Here is a 22,372-nt window from a genome sequence, read left to right as displayed (position 1 = left end):
CTGGGGAGAGAGAATCGGTCGGTCTACCGGGCCACTTAAGGTCAATCTGGTCTGCAATCTACACGCCTACTCTCGCGCCTTCTTTTCCTATCCTGTTTTGTTTTGATTGTCTGCAAACTCCAGACGTGTGAGCTCGTGGTGCAGAAATGGCCACGTTCTAAACTGCTGAAGGTTTAAAGATTTTTTGTATGTTTACTGCTTATAAATCCGTTGTAGCTTGATCTTTTTAAAGACAAGCTTAATTAGAATAAATTTCAAATCTGAAGAATTGAATTGATATCTATAGCAAAGCAACGGAGGAAAATCTTGGTGAGTTTTGATTTGATAGTTTGCAGTCCTCCATATGGCTCTCTTTATACTTTTTCAATCTATTTTTCATAAAATTTCCAGTCTAGATTTTTAGTTTCATTAATTTAAGTCTGCATAGTCAAGCAGCTTTTTTCAAAGACAGAAAGGGGGTATTAAAAACCCTGGAAAATTCTTAGAGCTCTTGCTAGAAGGTCACTTTCGCTTTTGTTTACAACCAGACGTCCGCGCTCGATAGGATCGAGGAAGGATCGATATGTGATCGATGGATTACTTAACGATCCGTATAGGAGATCGATAGGGGAGCAATACTCAATATTTATTTAAGCTTATGATTAGTTATCGATTATTTATCGATCTATCATTGATCTTTTATCGATCTTTTATCGATCTTATCGACCCTATCGACTCGTACTCGATTTACGATCAATAACAAATCGATTAACAATTGATGACGAATCGATTAACGATCGATGACGAATCGGTATACTCGATTGAAATACTAGTTCGATAATGGATCAACGAAGGATCCTATCAAGCGCGGACGTCTGGTTAAAAGCGAAAGGTACAGTAACACTTTTTTTATTGTTTTGACTGAACAACCAGGTCAGATCGTCCTATTGACCTTTTGCTAGATGCAATACCATTTTGTATCCATAAATTAACGGTGAAAACATTACCGTACAGTCAATCTAATGTCGACTTCCCTATCTGATCTGATGTCGACACATGATGATGACCCTGGTCTTGGACATCACGTGGAAATCATGCTTATTCGACAGTATACTTGTTACGGTACATCCAGTGTGGAAACGTTGCAAAGTCCACGCCGAATTGTTATTTGATTACACGCTTTTTTGGACCTACCCCGGTGGAGGTCCTATAAATTAACCTGTGTCCGTTCGTCTGTTCGTTAGTTATTAGCTTTCCTCATGATTGGCTCGTTAGTTTTTTCTGATTTTTTGCACAAAGATGCATAACTATAAACCCTCGAATGTGACGGAGCCCGATTTTCAAAAAAAAAAATTTGGGGGCAAATTTGGGCCAAAAAACGGCTAAAAAACGGGTTTTTTGGACTTTGTGAAAAATTAGGTCGTTATTTTTTTCTGATTTTTTGCATGAAAGTAGGGTACCATCGTAGGTAAAAATTGGTTTAAGCAGATTTTTGCAAAAAAAATTTGTTGGCTCAAAAAACGCATGTTTATCTATAAGAATCACTATTAATAAGCATACATCAATGTTCTTAGTCAAATAACTCAATTTTTTTATGAGATAGATGTTTTTTTTTCTCAGGAGGGCTTACTTTTAAAGAATATGTGTGTTTCGACATGAAATTTTGGTTGCTTGGCGTGTTTTTATAGAAAAACTGGCCAAATTCGATATTTTATTATAAGCACATTATCAACTACTTAGGTATTAGCTTTTCTCGAGATTGGCTCTTTCATTCTTTACGATTTTTTTCACAAAGATGCATAGCTATAAACCCTCAAATGTGACGGAGCCCGATTTTTGGAAAATAATTTTTGGGCAAATTTGGGCCAAAAAAACGGCTAAAAAATGTGTTTTTAGGACTTTGTGAAAAATTGAATTATTAATTTTTTCTGATTTTTTGCAGGAAAGTAAAGTACCATCATAGGTAAAAGATGGTTCAAACAGATTTTTGCAAAAAAATTTTGTTGGCTCAAAAAACGCATGTTTATCTATAAGAATCACTATTAATAAGCATACATCATCATCAATGTTCTTAAAATTACTGAATTTTTTGATGAGATAATGTTTTTTGGCTCTCGAATATGAAAGAATATTTCAAGAGCATGAAATTTGGGTTTCTAAACGTGTTATTTTGGTTTCTAAACGTGTTATTTTATAAGAAACAAACAACTAATTTTAATAGATCGTCACTATTAGTGTTCTAAATGATTGTTTAATGGTCACTCTCACTCTCATATCAATTATATATATGTGTTAAATGCATAACCAGGTAGGTCCATAAAAGTATCACTTGTTTTTATAAGAATGGTGTAAATCCATTTCATCGTGAATATTCTTAACTTTTTTGGGAAAATCATCCTAAAATATTCTTCCAGCATTCTTATTACTTGGGGTAATTGGCAATTTATAATTCAAAATGCTCTAAAAAATGACATTCTTAGCTTGAGTAGCAAAATTCCATGATGGTGATATTCTTAGCATATTCTTAATTTTTTGGCCATTTTCATCATGGAGATTCTTATAAAGTGTATTCTTATAAAAAAAAAGCGTGTAGCACGCCAAAAGAATTTCGGCTTGTTTGCAGGGCTGAGCCCTGGTGGGGGTTCAGGGGGCGAAGCCCCCAAAAGCCCTGAGATTTTGATCTTCTCACGTCTAAAAATTGCTCAAAATTTGTAGAAAAAGAGCTTGAATTGCTGGTACTTCAAAGGCGTAGATCATAAATTAGTTGTGTTCGCTTCGTCCGACCAACTTGCTTTCTATCTTAAAAATTCCAACACTTTTCAGTTGGAAAGTCGGAAATCTATCGGATTTTTTACCAATATTTTTCAAAGCATTTTGTACATTCATCGTTTGTCGCTGATTTGATCATCCAGTGTTAGCTCAAAGAAGCTTTCCGTCCTTAACTTTTCAAGGATTGTTTGCATTAAAAAGCGCTATGCGACTGTTTTTTGCAACCGTGATATGTAACAAATGCAGCTAGTGCGCTTGATAATTCTTGCCGTGCGAACAAACCTATGTTAAGGGCGCATTTTTCCGATGATTCTAGTGCTGACCAACCGACCGGCTCACTTGTTGGGGCTGGAAATGACGCGAACACAACTTATATGTGATTGACGCCTAAGAAAGAAATGTATAAAGTTAAATGAATCATGACCATGAGCCATATTTTAGGAATTAATAATGGGATTAGAAACAAATGAACTAAAAGCGCTTTATATTCTATTTACACTCTACGTCGTTCCAGTGTGGAAACGATGCAAAGTCTACGCCAAATTGTTATTTGCTTGAACAGAGGTCTGTGCCAAAAAAAGGTCTGCCTGTAGGGGGGGTGCTGTAGCCCCCCCCCCCCAATGAGTCCTTACGCCAATATCTTACTTTGTATCCGTTCCTTACGCCAATACACCAAAAGTTATTACTGCCTCACACCGAATATATTTGGCGTACTGTTCACCATTTCCAGGCTTGACGTCGTTAGGGAGAGCAAGGTGGATGCGTTTAAACCTGGCGTAATGAAATCGGGCGTTAGAATAGTCGTGATCTTGAAAAGCTTTGACTTAAGCCAATATCTTACTTTATATTCACTCCTTACGTCAATATGCCCAAAGTAATTACTGCCTCACGCCAAATATATTCGGCGTGCTGTTCACTAATTCCAGCCTGGCGGTACATTCGTTTGACAAATCTTTTAAAATGTCAAACTGATGCACTGTCGAGTAATAATTTGTTATGAGCAAAGATTACCTGTCAACAAGTGAGTTGTCAAACAAATGAGTTGTCAAGTATGTGAAACACCCCTGGAAAGTGAAATTTTGTGAAAAAGGGCCTGGAAAATGACTATTGATGTCAGTTTATAGGGAGAGAACCACCTGGAAACCTTTAATAACCTCTTTGGAAAATCTGAAAAAATGAACAAAAACTCCTTGGAAAATCAAAGCTCAGCCCCCCCCCCAAAAAAAAGTTTGTCAATCAATACCCCTGTATGGTTTAAAAATGGAATAGCCCCATATGACACGACAGTAGGATAGGAATCACTTATGGAAACTCTATTTCTTTACCTAGTGATTAGGAAAGGGAGGTATTACTTAAATTTGCAACTGTTTAATTTAAAGTCAATTGCATAATTATTTCAAAAGTTACCAAAAAATTTCGTTTTTTGGGGGCGTCTTTTCCCCCCTCAAGATGCTCGAAGGGTGAAGCGCTCCAGAAAAGGAACCAATCTGAAACAAGAACAGTGTTGCAGGGGTGTTGCAGCGTGGCAAACAGGGTCCCAAAATCAAGCTCATTTTGTATGACAGCTCAAAAGTGAACTTTTCGCCTTAGGATTTTAATTTCCTACCTAGGGATTTTTCACAATCATTCTTCTTGATTCTTGACAGTAAGACTACTTTGTTAATAAAAGAGAGATTTTGCCTGATTGAGCTTGTGTTTTCAAAAAAGAGGTTGATGTTTTGTTTTTAATTTTGTTTTTATCTTTGTTTCAAAATATATCAGTGAATGAGTTTTGACAATCAAATCTGGTCAATTTGAAGGTGCTGATTTAGAATTTAAATTTTATCAAGCTGAATGTCTACAGTTTTTGCACAAATCCCATTTTTTTTCAGTTTTCAGGCAAAATTCAAAATCAAAAGAGGCTTATACCATGTAATAAAGCTCTGCAAACTGAGCTAAAAAAAAACCAATTCTTGCATAATTTATGCTGCTTACTATACACACAGAATCTGTGTAACAAGCTCAGGCTTTGGAAAAGCTGCACTTGATAGGGTTCAATATTTTTTCCATTTAAATTTTAAGGTATTCTTGAGGTCTTGAAGACACTGATTCAAGATGACTAGATTAACACAAGTTGGAAGAATATTTTCTCGCCATAATCATATCCTGGCTTCAGGTAAGAATTTGGGCCGTAGTTGGTAGACATACATAAACTACTTTAACCTGCCAGGTTGCTAATGTGTGTGTCCTTTTAATATGTATACAAAAGAGAATAAAGTTTAAAGGGACAAATGACACCAGTCATTTCATTGGAGCACTCAGCCATTAATATAATTTGATCCTTTTAAACACGAATTCTCTTATGTTTGGTATGTATTCATTCCCAGCCTGCATTCCTATCATAACCCTGGTTACATGTTTAATTTTTTTTAGGAATTAGACAAGCTGGATCAAAACTTACAGTAAGATTTTTAATGCTTTTTAATGTTTTTTGGTAGACCATGCCATACGTTTTTAAGAGTTACTATTTTAAGCTGGTTTGAGACCAAATCAAACCACAAAAAAACTACTATTCTTCCCAATTAGATATCGTTTTAAGGTGTTTTGAGGGTGTAAAAAGTGAAAAATTTTCTTCGTCGCCCAACCATATGGGCGACATTTTTTCCAAAATGTTGGCCCCCTCACTCAAAATGGCTCTCCGGGGCGCATGCTAGACAATAACCTTCTATTATGGAAAAAGTTAGGCCTCTTGACACATTTCAAAGGGCAATTAAGAACTAAAGGGTGCATATGTTTTCTCAATCAGAACCTTCTTGTCTGTTTTTAAAAATATATATATCATTTTTCTTTAGATTTCTTTTAAGAAAATATTTAAAAATATATTATATAACATATTGAAATCAAAAATAATTTGGTTTTGCAGGGACCTGAACCTTTAGATTTCAACTGGGACCTGAACCTTACTGAAAAGTGGGGGGACCTAAAACTTAGGGGGGACCTAAATTTGCTGGCCATGTTTAAAATGGTTCTTTTTCAAAAATCCCTTATATGTTCTGCCGATTTAACATTTCTGTTCTGCAAGCAGCCTTGTTAATCTTTAATCAGACACTTAAGAACCTAGATGTTAGCAATTTATATGTTAATACTTGATTGAAGTAATCACTATAATCGCATGATGGGTTATTTGTTTTATTTGGCACGTCCTCAAAGAGAGCAATTAATCGTTAATTGCATCCTTTAGAGAGCAATTAATCGTTAATCACACTCTCCAATGCCGCGCCAATGTTTACAAAATTGATTTTAATGTTTTTTCTTATATTTTTTTTTGCATCGAACGATTTAATTGCATTTGAAATTTATTTTGTGAGAAAGAAAATCAATAAACAACAATAAAAGAAAGACGTAAAGAGAAGAGAAAAATATAAAAATCTCAGTGTAATTTCTGTAATTTACTTTCCTAACTGGGAAAAAGTAGTGAAAGCCATTGTGCGATTATTGAATATAATTGCACTCGTGATTTTTTTGTTTCAAATTTTCCTCGTCCTTTCGGACTCGGAAAATTAATAACAAAAAAATCACTTGTGCAATTATATTCAAATTGCACTCGTTATCATGTTATTACATATACTAATTAAACTGGATTTTAGTTTAGACTAAAAATTTCTCCAAAAAAAAATTAAACTAACACCTAAATTTTATCAAGACTGTTTTAGATCTGTTTCAAATAAAGTATCCTACTCCTAGCTCTAGTAAACTTTTCAACATTTTGTTATTTATTAACAAAGAGTTTGAAAGATTTTTTAAATTTCTTTCATTCAGAAGCTGAATAATGTACAGCGCAGTTCCGTCTTGGTTTCAAGACTTTGTAGTACAGGTACCTTTGACTCTTATACACCTTTTCTGACTGACTTGTGACATTTATTCTTAATTGGAATGTTATAAAAAAATGCTGGAAATACACATCTAGTATCTCGCACTTTTTTGCAAAACAGAATCTAGGAGAAATCACTGATTTGATAGATGTTTGCTGCATCACTACACCACATTTGTAAGCAAAAAGTGACATGACACTACAATGAAAAATGCTCCTGAGAAAATCCTCTATTGATTATTCTATACATTCATCAATTTTCTCATTTTCTCTTTCATTAATTTAGAAGAGAAGCCCTTGGGTACACCTTACAATGAACTAACCATTGGTGTACCAAAAGAAATATTTGAAAATGAGAAGCGTATTGCCTTGTCACCACAAGCTTGCCAAGTGTTGACCGGTAAAGGATTCAATGTTGTTGTGGAGCAAGGAGCTGGTGATGGGGCCAAATTCCTCGACTCTGACTTTGTCAATGCTGGTGCAAAGATTGTTCCCACAAATGAAGCATTCAATACTGATATTGTACTCAAAGTAAGCACTTTAACTTTTATCGCAATTGTTTTGAAGTCTCTGAGTTTGAATTAAAGAATGCTTGAATCATGAATCAAAGTAAAACTCGTGCCAAAAGTCATGCCAATATTGACTTTCATATAAAGAAAAGTAATGAGTAAAAACATTCATCCTCTTTAGAATTACCTTGATATGACTCTCTTTGAAATTTTGATTCAAGGCTAACACTAAGTCAGTCCAAAAATTAGCTTGCTGTTTATCAAAACTAATTATGAATACCTGTATTGGTTTCCCTTTGTTTAGGTGCGACCACCTGCAGAGAGTGAAATTGGTTTTATGAAGCCTGGCACAAACCTCTACAGTTTCTTATATCCTGGTATCAACAAAGATCTTGTATCAAAGCTATCTGATGCCAAACTCACAACAATGGCCATGGACTGTGTTCCAAGAATCTCAAGAGCTCAAGTTTTTGATGCGTTGAGCTCAATGGCAAATATTGCTGGCTACAAAGCTGTTGTTACAGCTGCCAATCATTTTGGGCGTTTTTTCACTGGTCAGATAACCGCTGCTGGAAAGGTTCCTCCTGCCAAAGTCCTTGTTATTGGTGGAGGTGTTGCCGGTTTATCTGCTATCGCCACTGCAAAGAATCTTGGTGCCATTGTTCGAGGTTTTGACACAAGAGAAGCAGTACGAGAACAAGTCCAATCGCTGGGTGCTGAATTTCTTGAAGTAAACATTCAAGAATCAGGAGAAGGTTTGATTCCACTAAAATTTGTAGTGTTAATTTTGGTTAACTATCTTTTTTCTATCACACTTCCCAAATAGAAAGCGGCCAAGCCTCGGGTCCCGTGACATCTTTTTTACGACCTAGCCATTTTTAGTCTATTCCAAAGAACAGTATATTACAAGATATTTTTGAGAGGGAGGACGCGGATTAGGCCCGGGAAAACTTTTTATGACCAAAATAGTGACTCCATGGGCAAAACTGCAAGGGAAAATAAGGTGTAGGAAAATAGCTGATTTTCAAAAGTCAAAATAAACGAAAATGATTTGTACCATCTGAAAGAGCATGAAATTCTGAGCAAAAAATGTATTTATATTAGAACAACTCTCTGACTAAAGCACACAAAGAAATACAGCTTATTTTTTAATTATGTTATTTAATAAACGTCCCCTTGTATAAGTGCCTCCTTAAACGAACACCCTCTGCCATCAAAAACGCTCCTTCTAAGAATTTAAAATGTTTTTCAATTGTTTTTAGTTGTCCCACACCTAATATCTAAATCAATATAAAATATGATAGATATTTTGACCAAAAGTTGTTATCTCCCCTATATTTACTTGCCCCCCCCCCCCTAAAATCTCAAACCCCCCATTTTATTCGGAAAATCTCCTATCCTCCCTATAAAGCACTTCTGGAAAAGTTGGATCCCCCCTTAAAAAAAGGGAGGATCCAACTGACCGTTTTTAAATTGTACTTCTTAGGTGGTGGTGGCTATGCCAAAGAGATGTCACCAGAATTTATCAAAGCTGAAATGGAGTTATTTGCCAAACAAGCTAAAGATGTTGATATCATCATCACAACCGCCCTTATTCCTGGAAAACCAGCTCCGAAATTGATCACAAAAGAAATGGTTGAAAGTATGAAACAAGGATCTGTCATTGTTGATCTTGCTGCAGAAACTGGTGGAAATTGTGAATTGACCAAACCGGGTGAAAGTTACAATTGCAATGGAGTTCAAGTAATGAGTTCAATGACCACTTTTATAATGTTTTTCATGCACTTTTTTAACTACGATCGTATTTTGACTAAATCTTTAAATTATTACAATAATGTTAATATCTTTTTTTAAAGATTGTTGGATACACTGATTTGCCAAGTCGTCTTCCAACACAATCTAGTACTCTCTATGCAAACAACATCTCCAAGCTCCTTCTCTCTGCTGGTGAGAAAGGTCATTATCACCTGAATATGGAAGATGAGGTCATCCGTGGATCCATTGTGCACCAAGATGGTGCCTTGATGTGGCCACCACCAGCTCCAAGTGCTCCACCCCCTGCTGCAGCACCTCCAAAAGCAAAAGAAATTATCTCAGCTCCTGAAAAATCACCATGGCAATCTGCTGTCACTGAAACTGGTCTTGTAACAGGTGGGGTTTTTTTGTATAAAAATCTGTTAGAATTTGTCATATCATAAAATTCATAACATGCAAATCAACACTTACTATATGACATTTTGCTAATTATTTTTATCAAATGTTTTTGCAGCCGGTCTTGGCAGTATCCTTGGTCTTGGGGTTGTCTCCCCTAACATGGCGTTCAACCAAATGATGACTACCTTCTCATTGGCTGGTGTGATTGGATACAAGGTCGTGTGGGGTGTTTCTCCTGCTCTCCACTCCCCATTGATGTCAGTAACCAATGCTGTATCAGGTATCACAGCTGCTGGCGGGTTGTTACTCATGGGTGGTGGTATGGTTCCACACTCCACTCCACAATATTTGGCTGCAGCGGCTGCTCTTGTATCTTCCATCAACATCACTGGTGGTTTCATCATCACCAAGAGAATGTTGGACATGTTCAAAAGGCCAAGTAAGCTAGTATTTTCTTTTGAAATTTCATACTTCCTATATTCCAAATCTCAAAGATGGAAAAATCATTGAAGAAAAACATGGTGTTGTTTCATTGCTCTTATATTTATGTGTTTGCAAAATATTTAGGATTGATCATTTTGGTTACTCGTATTCTTTAATGGTTTCTCCATATTCACCAGCCTTAATTTTGATTTCATTTTCAGCTGACCCACCAGAGTATCACTACTTGTACGCTATCCCTGGCTCTCTCTTTGTTGGTGGGTACGCCGCAGCCAACATGGCTGGATACTCGGACATTTATCAAATGATTTATCTTGGCTCATCAATCTGTTGTATCGGAGCCATTAGTGGGCTGGCTAATCAAAACACTGCAAGAACTGGAAACGCTCTAGGTAACGGAAAGTTAATTTGCAGCATCAATATTGATTCATAATTGAACAGAATCGAGCTTGAATTTTTGGACCTACCTCCGAGGTCCTTTAAATTAAGCTTTGTCCGTTCGTTCGTTTGTCCGTCGGTCCGTCCGTCCGTCCGTCTGTTACCAGCTTTTTTCGAGATTGGCTCCTTAGTTTTTTCTGATTTTTGACACAAAGGTGCGAAATAGTGATATCTAAAATGTGACGGAGCCCGATTTCCAGAGAAAAAAAGTTTTCGGCGGAAAATCCCGGAAATATGCCTGAAAAACTGTTTTTTTGGCATTTTTTGAGATTTCATCATTAGTTTTTTCTGATTTTTTGCTCAAAGCTGTGTATTAGCAATGCCCAAAACATGTCCAATTCCGATTTTTGAGAAATCATTTTTTCCAGCTGAAAATGCCGGAAATATGTTGGAAATTGCCATTTTTACAGATTTTCATTTGACTTTTTCCTCATATTTCTTCGTTTTTGGACCTACCCCGGTGGAGGTCCTATAAATTAACCGTTGTATGTTCGTCCGTTCGTTCGTTAGTTACTAGCTTTTATCGATATTGGCTCATTAGTTTTTTCTGATTTTTTGCACAAAGATGCATAACTATAAACCCTCGAATGTGACGGAGTTCGATTTTTGGACAAAAATTTTGGTGGTAAATTTCAGCTAAAAACGGCTAAAAACGGGTTTTTTGGACTTTGTGAAAAATTGGATCATTAATTGTTTTCTGATTTTTTGCATGAAAGTAGGTAAAAGATGGCTCAAGCAGATTTTTGCAAAAAATTTTTGTTGACTCAAAAAACGCATGTTTATCTATAAGAATCTCTATTAATAAGCACTAGCCGGTATGTGCCGGCCTTAAGGGTGCCTTTTTTGAAACATGGCAGTTTGAAAAATCGGAAAGTCAAACTTCAGTCGCACTAAGTATCGGAAAAGTAGGAAAATTTCAACTTTTTGCCCACAGAAAGATAGAAATTTGGTCAAATTAGTCCCAAAAAGGGAATTAAAATTCACACAATTTCCCTTGTTTCTTCTCTCTATTCTGCTAAGGGTCCGAGGGGCAGGGCCGAAAGTCAGCTTGCAGCCATAGCGTGATAGCGCAATTTTATGTTGGTTTTTATAAAATAACTTCGTCATATTTTTTCAAATTTAACAATGATTTACTTAGATTTACAGCAAAATAATTATCGACATAGATGTTTTTTAAAAAGGTCCCTTTTTACGAAGAAAGAACTCTTCTAGTTTTTACCGCCTTTTGAATGTATTTTAATGTTGCTGTTGTTCTAACAAACTTGTCATATGATTCTTATGTTTTATTTAGTCCGGGAGCCAAATCCTATATCTCCTTAAATAAGCACTTTTGCTTAACCCAAGATTCTACAGGATAAACTATATATTTTTGGAATCCTCAACTATCCTAGTTTTGGAAATGGTCGGTCCCCAAAGCTAACTCCTGGTCAATTTTTCATACTGGGCCCGAGTTTAGGGGGTACTTTTTATCCTTTGTAAGGATTTGTTAAGGAAAATGCCATTCCAGGGATGATATAATTTGCTGTATCTAGTCAATCAGTTGACCAATTGCTTAGAAACTTTGCAAAAAGTTTCAAGGTAGGCTGATGATTATTTTCGGCAAAAAATTTTGTGAAAAATTATTTTTATAGGTTTGCCTGGGAAAAAAGAGGGAAAATTTGGGTATTTTAACTAAATTTTGACCCTTTTTAAGTCTGGGACCTACCCAAACAACTTTTAATGAGACACAAACTAGGTGTTATGATAGACTTTGATGCAATACATCAGAAAAATTTCAAACAAACAGTATTTAGTATTATTTCAGGGCTGCAGGGGGTAAAATTGCCCATTTTTATGGGTTTTTTCCTTATTTGAGCAATTTTCACCACTAATCTTGGTTTAAACGTCATCAAAAATAGTTAGAACTTGATTTTCGTGTAATATATCCTAAAAGATTACAATGCTGACTTAAAGCTAACAAAACCAGGGTGCAAATGGACAAACCAGGGGGTAAAAATGCCAATTTTAGGCGATTTTTATCGTTTTTGGACCTATTTCACCCATAAAGCGGTTTTATGGTGTACCAATTTTATTTCTGACCACTCATTTTGTAGTAGGAGCAATGGGAAAGTTATTTGTGGTTTTCATTGTCTGTAATCAGGGTCACTGTGGGCAAATCAGGGGGTAAATACACCACTTCTTGGTAGTTGTTGCCTGAATTTGGATGTTTTTATTGTATGGTACCCTCAAATTTATGAAATTTTGAGATGGAAACCAGTTATATACCCTTCAGTCATTTCTTAGTACTTTTGTTGACAACCTACACAAACAAATGACGGATTTACCTTAAGTTATGGCCAAATTATAACATTTTTTTGACGTAATTTTGTCAGTTTTTGCTTTGAAATTCCACTATAATGCTATTCAGAGCTTCCAAAAATGGTCCCAGCTACGTGTAGAATTATTATCTTGAGACTAGCTACTAATAAAAGGTCAGTAAAACGGCAAAAATGATCAGTCAAATTATTAGTATGTAGAAGTGGTGTATTTACCCCCTGATTTGCCCACAGTGACCCTGATTACAGACAATGAAAACCACAAATAACTTTCCCATTGCTCCTACTACAAAATGAGTGGTCAGAAATAAAATTGGTACACCATAAAACCGCTTTATTGGTGAAATAGGTCCAAAAACGATAAAAATCGCCTAAAATGGGCATTTTTACCCCCTGGGTTGTCCATTTGCACCCTGGTTTTGTTAGTTTTAAGTCAGCATTGTAATCTTTCAGGATATATTACACGAAAATCAAGTTAAAACTATTTTTGATGACGTTTAAACCAAGATTAGTGGTGAAAATTGCTCAAATAATGTAAAAACCCATAAAAATGGGCAATTTTACCCCCTGCAGCCCTGAAATAATACTAAATACTGTTTGTTTGAAACTTTTCTGTATTGCATCAAAGTCTATCATAACACCTAGTTTGTGTCTCATTAAAAGTTGTTTGGGTAGGTCCCAGACTTAAAAAGGGTCAAAATTTAGTTAAAATACCCAAATTTTCCCTTTTTTTCTCCAGGCAAACCTATAAAAATAATTTTTCACAAAAATTTTTTGCCGAAAATAATCATCAGCCTACCTTGAAACTTTTTGTAAAGTTTCAAAGCAATTGGTCAACTGATTGACTAGATACAGCTAATTATATCATCCCTGGAATGGCATTTTCCTTAACAAATCCTTACAAAGGATAAAAAGTACCCCCTAAACTCGGGCCCAGTATGAAAAATTGACCAGGAGTTAGCTTTGGGGACCGACCATTTCCAAAACTAGGATAGTTGAGGATTCCAAAAATATATAGTTTATCCTGTAGAATCTTGGGTTAAGCAAAATGCCATTTTTTGGGTTTGGCTCCCGGACTAATTCTATATTTGTTCTTTTCTTTAACAGATTCTGTTTAAAAGATTTTCTTTTGTTTTGAAAAGAATTCGAATGTCTCAAATCAAATAAGGTCGTTAATTACATTCGAAAACATAAAACAAAAGAAAAGAGAGAAAAAAAAGAAAAAGTCTAATCTATCAATCAAAACAAACTTATCGAACAACTCAAAGTCTTTATAAAACGGCGCGAATCTGATTTAACACATTTGTGGAGCAAGAAGCAAAAGTCATCTTTTAAAAGAACAACACATTGCTTGCGAATACAAAAGTGACACACACACACATACAGACTACGGCTATTAATATATAGACTAGCCGGTACCCGGCGTCGCACGCCGGTTTAGCTGTTTGCTGAACGCATTTAAAGTCCTTTGGATGTTGGGAAGACGGCTTAAACACGATGAAATCAAAATTAAAGAAAAGAATTCTCTTCAATGTTTGACTCTATCCCTCCCAGGTGACGTATCTTTTAACCATATTTTGAAAAAGATTCTTGTGGCAAAAATGATCAGAAAGCAGAAAAAGGGCGTCATTCCCAAATTACTCCATACCGGCGACCAGCGACGTCCGAGACGGCTCTGCAATTAGATTTTTTTTCTCGCTTCGCTCGCGTTATGTTTACCATAGTTCTTGATGTTTAGGAAAACTTTGATGTCAAGATAAGCGGAGTGAAATAATAACCATGACACGAGATTCGTCGAAAAAAGGCAGCCCGGGGGAGGGGGTACTTAGGCAAGAGAAGGGTATGTGCCGGCCTTAAAGGGTGCCTTTTTTGAAACATAGCAGTTTGAAAAATCGGAAAATCAAACTTCAGTCCCACTAAGAATCGGAAAAATAGGAAAATTTCAACTTTTTGTCCCCAGAAAGATAGAAATTTGGTCAAATTAGTTCGAAAAAGTGAATTAAAATTCACACAATTTCCCTTGTTTCTTCTCCTCTTTATTCTGCTAAGGGTCCGAGGAACATGGCCGAAAGTCAGCTCGCAACCATAGTCCCCCCGGAAGGCAGCTAGGACACGCAGACAAGAAAGCGTGATAGCGCAATTTTATGTTGCTTTTTATAAAATAACTTCGTCATAACTTCGATAACTTTTCAAATTCAACAATGACTTAGATTTACAGCAAAATAATTATCGACATAGATGTTTAAAGGTCCCTTTTTACGAAGAAAGAACTCTAGTTTTTACCGCCTTTTGAATTTATTTTTTATGTTGCTGTTGTTCTAACAAACTTGTCTTGTGATTCTTATTTATGTCTTATTTTATATTTGTTCTTTTCTTTAGCAGATTCTGTTTAAAAGATTTTCTTTTGTTTTGAAAAGAATTCGAATGTCTCAAATCAAATAAGGTCGATAAGTACATTCGAAAACATAAAACAAACAAAAAAGAAAGAAAAAAAAAGAAAAAGACATCTATCAATCAAAACAAAGTCTTCATAAAACGGCGTGAATCTGATTCAACACATTTGTGGAGCAAGAAGCAAAAGTCATCTTTTAAAAGAACAAAACATTGCGTTCGAAAACGAAAGTGACACACAAACAAACAAAATGACATACAGACTACGGCTATTAATATATAGATACATCAATGTTCTTAAAATTACTGAATTTTTTGATGAGATATGTTTTTTGCTCACGAAGTCTTGAATATGAAAGAATATTTCGAGAGCATGAAATTTTGGTTTCTGAATGTTTTTTATAAGAAACAAACTACTAATTTTAATAGATCGTCACTATTTGTGTTCTGAATGATTGTTTAATGGTCACGCTCACGTAGATATCAATTATATATGTGTTAAATACATAACCAGGTAGGTCCATAAAAGTATCACTTGTTTCGCACAAAAACATTATTGATAACAATGCTTACCATCAAGTATGATTTAATTGTCAATAAAACTGATTTTTGAAGCTGGAACTTTCTAAAAATCGCCGGAATAGCTGATTATCGCCGGAAAAGCATTTTTTCTTGAATTTCTCGAGCTGTACTATATATAGTTTTTCATGAAATTTTACACACAGATGCAAAATAGAAATACCTAAAATGTGACAGAGCCCGATTTTCGAAGAAAAATATTCCGATCGAATATGCCGGAAAACCGTCTTTTTGGCATTTTCTCGAGATTTCATTAGTTTTTCCCGATTTTTTTAACAATGCCAACCATCAAGCATGATTCAATTGTCAATAAAACTGATTTTTGCAACTGGAACTTTCTATTTCTTCTTTCTCTACTCCCCTTCCCCCTCCCCCTCCCCATCAACAATCAATGATGCATTCTCGCTATAAACGCTATATTTTCTGACTGATAGTTTTCATTTTTCTACTTATTACTATCTAACTTTCATCATCAGGTAGGTCCATTCAGCATCTAGCTTGTTGTTTCTTTGATAACATGAGTTAGTATTTCTACGCGGGTTCATCAATGAGAACTAGCTTGGTAGACACCATATACGATGAGAAACTAGCTTTTTATGTCACGAAACTCCACTATAATCAGAATTATTAAGATTTTGAAATTTGTTCTTGAAAGCGATAAATTCACTATGAAATGATGAGAATCTTTTTTTTTTTTTGGTATTCAGGTATCATTGGTATCGGTAGCGGTATTGCGGCCACCATTGGAGTGCTCACACCCTCTATTGATGTTCTCACGCAAATGGGCGCTACCATGGCGGTTGGCGGTACCATGGGTGCAATTGTTGCCCAAAGAATCGCTGTCACAGATCTACCACAGTTAGTTGCTCTATTTCACAGCTTTGTTGGCTTGGCTGCCGTCTTAACATCTGTTGCTTCATACATGTTAGACGCTAGTAAGTATTTCTTCAACACTGTCAAAGTTATATTTTTATTTCGCTTTCGGCTCAGACCTTACCCCCGCCAAACAGTCTCTTTCCTATTCGTTTGATGTTATCATATAAATGTTTCGTTTACCCTACGCCTACCCTTAGCCCTCTACCCTCCTTATCTACCACATTTTTAACTTGTGAAACATTAGAAACAACCATTGAAAAGCTGTTCAAAAATTGTTTTACTTCTTTTCTTTATTTAGATTTGTTCGCAAACGACCCATCAGGCAACGTGCACAAAGCTGCTATTTACGCCGGTACTTTCATCGGCGGTATCACCTTTACCGGATCGCTCACTGCTTTTGGAAAACTTCAGGGACTTCTCAAATCTTCCCCATTAGATCTGCCAGGAAAGAACTTCTACAACATCGCCATGGGAACGGCTAGCGTTGGAGCTCTCGGATTGTTTATGAACTCCAACGACCCTTCTACCTGTTTACCCATGTTAGGTAAGGTTTGCTCTCTATGTTACCAAATCTACCATGAAAATATTTATTAAATCTTCAAACATGAACTATTAAATACCAGCAACGACTGTTTCCTCTATTTGATTTATAAATAGAGGATTGTCAAGTACGACTCCCTTATTCATTTTCTCTCGTCTTTCAAGGAGCGGCCACCGGTTTATCATCAGTCATGGGTGTGCACATGACGGCATCCATTGGTGGAGCCGACATGCCTGTTGTCATCACCGTTCTCAACAGTTACAGTGGATGGGCTTTATGTGCAGAAGGTTTTATGTTGAACAATGATTTGTTGACCATCGTTGGAGCTTTGGTTGGATTCTCTGGTGGTATCTTGTCATACATTATGTGTAAAGCTATGAACCGATCTCTTTCCAATGTACTCTTCGGGGGATATGGTACACTGAGCTCAGGTTAGTCATTTATGCTCGCTCCTTTTTTAGCGGTTAGGGTTAGTATTTTCCCCCAATTCATCCGCCTTCAACTTCTTAATTTAGAGTTTTTAAGAGTGTTTGTTTGAAGTTCAGAATAAACTTTACAGTATAATGTTTAGAGGGCTTACCATATTTGACATCGCTATCTGCCTGCTAAGAAAGGGTTTTCTATTGTGACTTGAGTTTCCAACTAGAGAAAATGATAATTCAGATTTTAAACTTGTCTGAAATTTTGAAAGATAGGTGAAACATAAAACATTTCATGAGGTGGCTGTTATTGCATTTTGATAATATTCTTACATTCATAATAATAATAATCGCCTAAAGCTATGACACTCTCGGGCACCAAATATATAAGGGCACTGGAATACGTGGAGTGAGTAGAAGAATTTCAAAAACTAATTGCCAGGGGCGGAAATAAGATAGTGGAAACATTTCAAAATTATTAGCGGGGATTGCTGGTAAGGTACTCGAGAGTAAATATCCGTGGTTAGTGATTTCTACGTTTCGGCTGTTGAACAGTTTTCTTCGGCGATTCGAAACTTTTTCGCAACTCTTGTCGTTTCAGTTTTCGCGCAGTCGGCATTTTCGATCGCCTCTTTGTGTCGTCGTATTTCACGGTGACAACCTGGTAGTCAGTTTTTGAGAGTACCCGTCTGGCATCTCGCAAATATTTTGCACGGGAAGTCGATTTTCTATCGGTTGTATCATCGTCGTGGTGGTCTTCAGCAATTTTTCTTTGTGACCGTCTTTTCGACTTTCCTTTCTTTTCGACTACTTCTACATCGCATGTGCTAGCTGTTTCTTCGACATACGATACTTCCTTCTTTTTTTTCTAGAGGGAAAAACCGTTTGATTAAATCTTGAATTCCTGATTAAAACATGACTAAAGAATAGTCTTTTCTTTTAAATCCAAAATAAGATTTGGATGAAGTCGAGAAAAATACTTACGCCTTTAGGAGTTTTATCCGTGTCAACTAAAATCCATCCTTCTTCTAACTTCGTTTTAGCTCTTGTTTTCGGAGCAGTTTCTGTAGATCCCCAAATAAATTCTGTGATAGCGTACCAAACCATTCTCTCAAAACTTTTTAACTTTTGAACTGTTTTTTTCTTCTTTTCGTTTTGTTATTTTTTGCAATGTTTTGACTTCTTACTTTCTTTTTTAAATTTTGACGTCAGTCACTTGCAATGACTTCTTGCTCGATTCACAGTGGCTGGATTATTACCGAGTTTATGTATTTGCACTTTTGAGGACGGTAGAGTGACTGAAGCGATTTGGAAAAACCCGCAATTCCGCCCCGCAAAATCGAGGACGGTAAAAGTGCTGATTTACCGTCGTCCTCAGCTGGTCAGGATCTAATCAAATTAGAACCTTACCGTCTCCGTCGCTGAAAAACACACATACATAAACTCGCTATTTTCTGGTTGATTGAAGTTTCCTTAGCTCTAGTTTAGATGGTCCTCTTTTCACCTACTCCAACAATTAGAATAGGCAGGACAGAAAGTCGACCGTTTAAACTAGAGCTTAGCTCCTTTACATTACGCTTTGCCATACTGATCTTTGTCTCTTAGTTTTCGGAGGTACATCCTAATATATATATTAAACAGAAAAACACAGGTGTATTTCACCTTTTGACTTTTGTCTTTATCAAGTTTCTAGATTTGATAGCGATATGAAGATATGTCAAGGTCAAGGAAATAAAATTGGGGCCTTAGACCATAATCTTTACCATCACTATTAAAAAGTCGAAATGATAATTCAATTCCATTTTCAGGAACCGGGGAACGAATGAAAATCACTGGTACACACTCCGAAGTTAACGTTGACAACTCCGTTGAAATGATTACCAGCTCAAAGAACATCATCATTGTTCCTGGATATGGTTTAGCTGTTGCTAAAGCTCAATACGCCATCGCTGATATGGTCAGTAAACTCCGTGAAAAGAACATTAATGTTCGGTTCGGTATTCATCCCGTTGCTGGCCGTATGCCTGGTCAATTGAACGTCTTATTAGGTTTGTAATGTTTTTTTCTTCAGTCTTTTGAATCATGTAACAAGATTATTTCAGGTAACAAACCCTATAAAAATTCTATATAACTTTGATTTTCCGTAGCCGAAGTAGGATTTTGTTCGTTTAGTCCCTTATGGAGAATCTACTGTAGGTTTTTGGACCTACATCGGATGTCCTATAATTTTAGCCTTTTTTCATTCGTCTGTCTGTTCGTGGGCTGATTAGTTTTTTATGATTTTTTGCATAGTGATGCAAAATGGCAGTACCTAAAAAGTGACGGAGCCCGATTTTCGAAAGAAATTTTTTTAGGCAAATATGGGCCAAAAAGTGCCTAAAAAATGGGGTTTTTTGGACTTTTTGAAATTACTTCATTAGTATTTTTTGATTTTATGCATAAAGAGGACACGGTTCTCTAAAAAGTGGCTCAAGCAGTTTTTTTTTGGAAAAGTCTTTTGGCCGTAAAAATCGGATTTTCGTATTTGAGGAAATTCCCTTTTGTCATTTTTAGGGAAAAAAGAGCATTTCTTGCGACTGGCTTAATATTTTTTCTGATTTTTTTGCACAACGATGTAAAATGGTAATGTTTAAAATATGATGGAGGCCGATTTTGGAGAATTTTTTTTTGGCAAATTTTAGGCCAAAAAGTGCCCAAAAATGTTCCTTCATTAATTTATCTTTGACCCTTTAAGTGCCAATGTCGTATATATCAGACATGGGCTATGTGCCCTCTTGTAATGCCCAGTTTGAGCTAGAAATTGTCATTTTTGGTCTAACTCGTAGGAATTGGATTGGGCTTCATGGTCAAGCCAAAAAAAATTAAAAGTGAGTCTTTTCAGCGAGATTTTAAGCTAAAAAGTCAAAAAAAAATGCAAAAATTCGACGAAAATACACTAAGATTTGACCGTTTTTTGACCATTTTTGGTCAACGAGTGAGCCAAGAACCTCCAAATTTGGCCCTGATTTACTTGATTCTGTCCTCCAGCGAATTAATTTGAAGTTTTACCACTAATTCTATCATTCAGGCAGGTCCACGAGCTTCTAACTCCTTCTAGATCCGGAGATATAAGCCTTTAAAATTTGAACTAGCGATTTTCTTTATAAAATGACCGTGGCACTTAAAGGGTTAAAGAGATGGAGTTATCTTTACAGGAAAGAAAGAATTGTTTTTGATTGTGCCCAACGCTTAACATGGTTTGATTTTGAAAAAAATCGTTTTATATGGGGCTCCTTACCTCGGAAAGCCAGCGTGAAACAAGTTTGATCATGCTTTCAAGCTTACGCGTCGCTCTAGATGCTATGCTGTTATTTATTTATTTTTCGTTCGAACGTTTTCATCTTCATTAAGCTTAATTATGTTTCTGACTACCTACATCTGGTAGGTTCATTCAGCGATTGCTTGTTTTGCACATGTGAATCCAATTTTCATAATTTTAGCGGAAGCTGGAATTCCTTACGATGTTGTGCTCGAAATGGACGAATTGAACGACGACTTTCCCGATACCGATTTAGTGTTGGTCATCGGAGCCAACGATACCGTCAACTCTGCTGCTCAAGAAGATCCCAACTCCATTATCGCTGGTATGCCTGTCCTTGAAGTATGGAAAGCTAAGCAGGTTAGTGATTTTCTTCCTTGTTTGAATTGGATTATATTGGTATTTGATCTTCAATACCGAGGGCTACTAGAAGACTGGTGAGTGACTTGCTGGCTTCTGGCCTCCGTTTTAGGTTCGGACGTGTTAGCTGATGATGTTGTTTCAGGACTTGAATTTTATGTTCGGTTTTTCGTTTTCTTTGAGCCGTTAAGATTAAATTTTCGTCGGATAGGCAAGACCGGGGGGGGGGTCAGTACTAAAATCTGACACATGAGAACTAAAAAGATTTTTTAGGAATTAAGTCACTTATTTATTTATTTTTCAGACGATTGTGATGAAACGAACCATGGGTACTGGTTATGCTGATGTCGATAATCCAGTCTTCTATAAAGAAAACACATCCATGTTGCTTGGTGATGCTAAATCCACATGTGATGCTCTGATCGCTAAAATCAATGAACATTACAGTTAAACTCGAACATACTCAATAGTTACTACCGCGTTGCATTTTGAATTTGAGGGACAAAACGAAAAATAAAATTTGTAAGGGTAAAATCGGTATGGGATTTTTTTAAGATTTAGATTTTTTTGAAATGGTGATTTTTTCACTTTGGATTTTTTTTTAGATTCAAAACACAAAACTTATATCACATTTTTATAGACCAAGGGTCAAGTTAATCATATAATTTTCGGTTTACAGATTTTTTGTCAATATTATTTGGTGTCTCTATTTTGTAGGAGATTTGTCTATATAGGTAATCCAAACTTTTTATATAATGTGATTGGATATTTTTTGCCGAACACGAGAAATTTTACATTCATACATACAATCAAAAGCTGCTCATTTGTTTTAGTTCTTTCTCCTTTGTAGGATCCCCTCTTGAACTAAAAAGGATACAGGTAAAAGGCACTGTTAAATAGCCAGTGCACAGTCCATAAACCAGCCTTCTAGATATGGACTAGGTATACCCAGTGCATGCCTCTATCCTTAGAAACATTATGTCAACATTTTTGCACACAACCTTGTATGAAATTGGAAACTTCTATAAACAATCTGAACCGTGTTTTAACTTGCATCAGCATAATATTAATATGTACACTGTTTAGCCTACTTTACTTGGTGTTTTAGAGAGGCCGTAGATATAGTGCTTAGATATCCAATATATTTCAAAACTAGTTTCATGTGATATATTAGATTTCACACCTCATGTGATTTAAACTGCAGCTTTATAATCCATAGTTTTGACTTTGTTTCATTGGTTTTATCATTATATCGTACCCTTTCATATCTGTTTTCAGTGAGAAAAAAAATAGTGAATGATGTTTGGTGGAAGGCTTGTAGCCGTCATGTTTTTGGTTGCTTGCATTCAGAGTGAACATGTGACCAAAAAAAAGGTAACATGCCATTTTCTCCATCAAATTTTTTATCATCTACTTATGATTAGTCCATTTTTCAAGATGCGTTGAAGATGAT

The 22,372-nt window shown here is 36.0% G+C and overlaps 1 protein-coding gene and 1 long non-coding RNA gene across 2 annotated transcripts; one reads left to right on the top strand and one right to left on the bottom strand.

Moving 5' to 3' along the window:
• Positions 1 to 87: 87 nt before the first annotated feature.
• Positions 88 to 21,734, top strand: LOC136810628 (NAD(P) transhydrogenase, mitochondrial-like). Its single transcript, XM_067067190.1, has 16 exons — positions 88 to 309; positions 4,810 to 4,903; positions 5,161 to 5,189; positions 6,547 to 6,601; positions 6,885 to 7,129; positions 7,412 to 7,862; positions 8,594 to 8,850; positions 8,964 to 9,258; positions 9,377 to 9,700; positions 9,906 to 10,094; positions 16,133 to 16,360; positions 16,600 to 16,845; positions 17,007 to 17,273; positions 19,070 to 19,309; positions 20,741 to 20,919; positions 21,224 to 21,734. Exons 2-16 carry the CDS (start codon positions 4,843 to 4,845, stop codon positions 21,368 to 21,370), a joined length of 3,213 nt encoding a protein of 1,070 aa, XP_066923291.1. The 5' UTR covers positions 88 to 309; positions 4,810 to 4,842; the 3' UTR covers positions 21,371 to 21,734.
• On the bottom strand, positions 17,553 to 18,465 carry LOC136810783 (uncharacterized). The gene is made up of 2 exons (XR_010847148.1): positions 18,246 to 18,465; positions 17,553 to 18,129 (listed from the first exon to the last, which is right to left on the bottom strand). It is a non-coding gene; the product is annotated as an uncharacterized lncRNA (long non-coding RNA).
• Positions 21,735 to 22,372: the final 638 nt, after the last annotated feature.

Source organism: Clytia hemisphaerica, unplaced genomic scaffold, assembly GCF_902728285.1.
Source record: "Clytia hemisphaerica strain Z4C2 unplaced genomic scaffold, Clytia hemisphaerica genome assembly, whole genome shotgun sequence".
Lineage (NCBI taxonomy): Eukaryota > Metazoa > Cnidaria > Hydrozoa > Leptothecata > Clytiidae > Clytia > Clytia hemisphaerica.
This window is presented reverse-complemented; position numbering and strand designations above follow the sequence as displayed.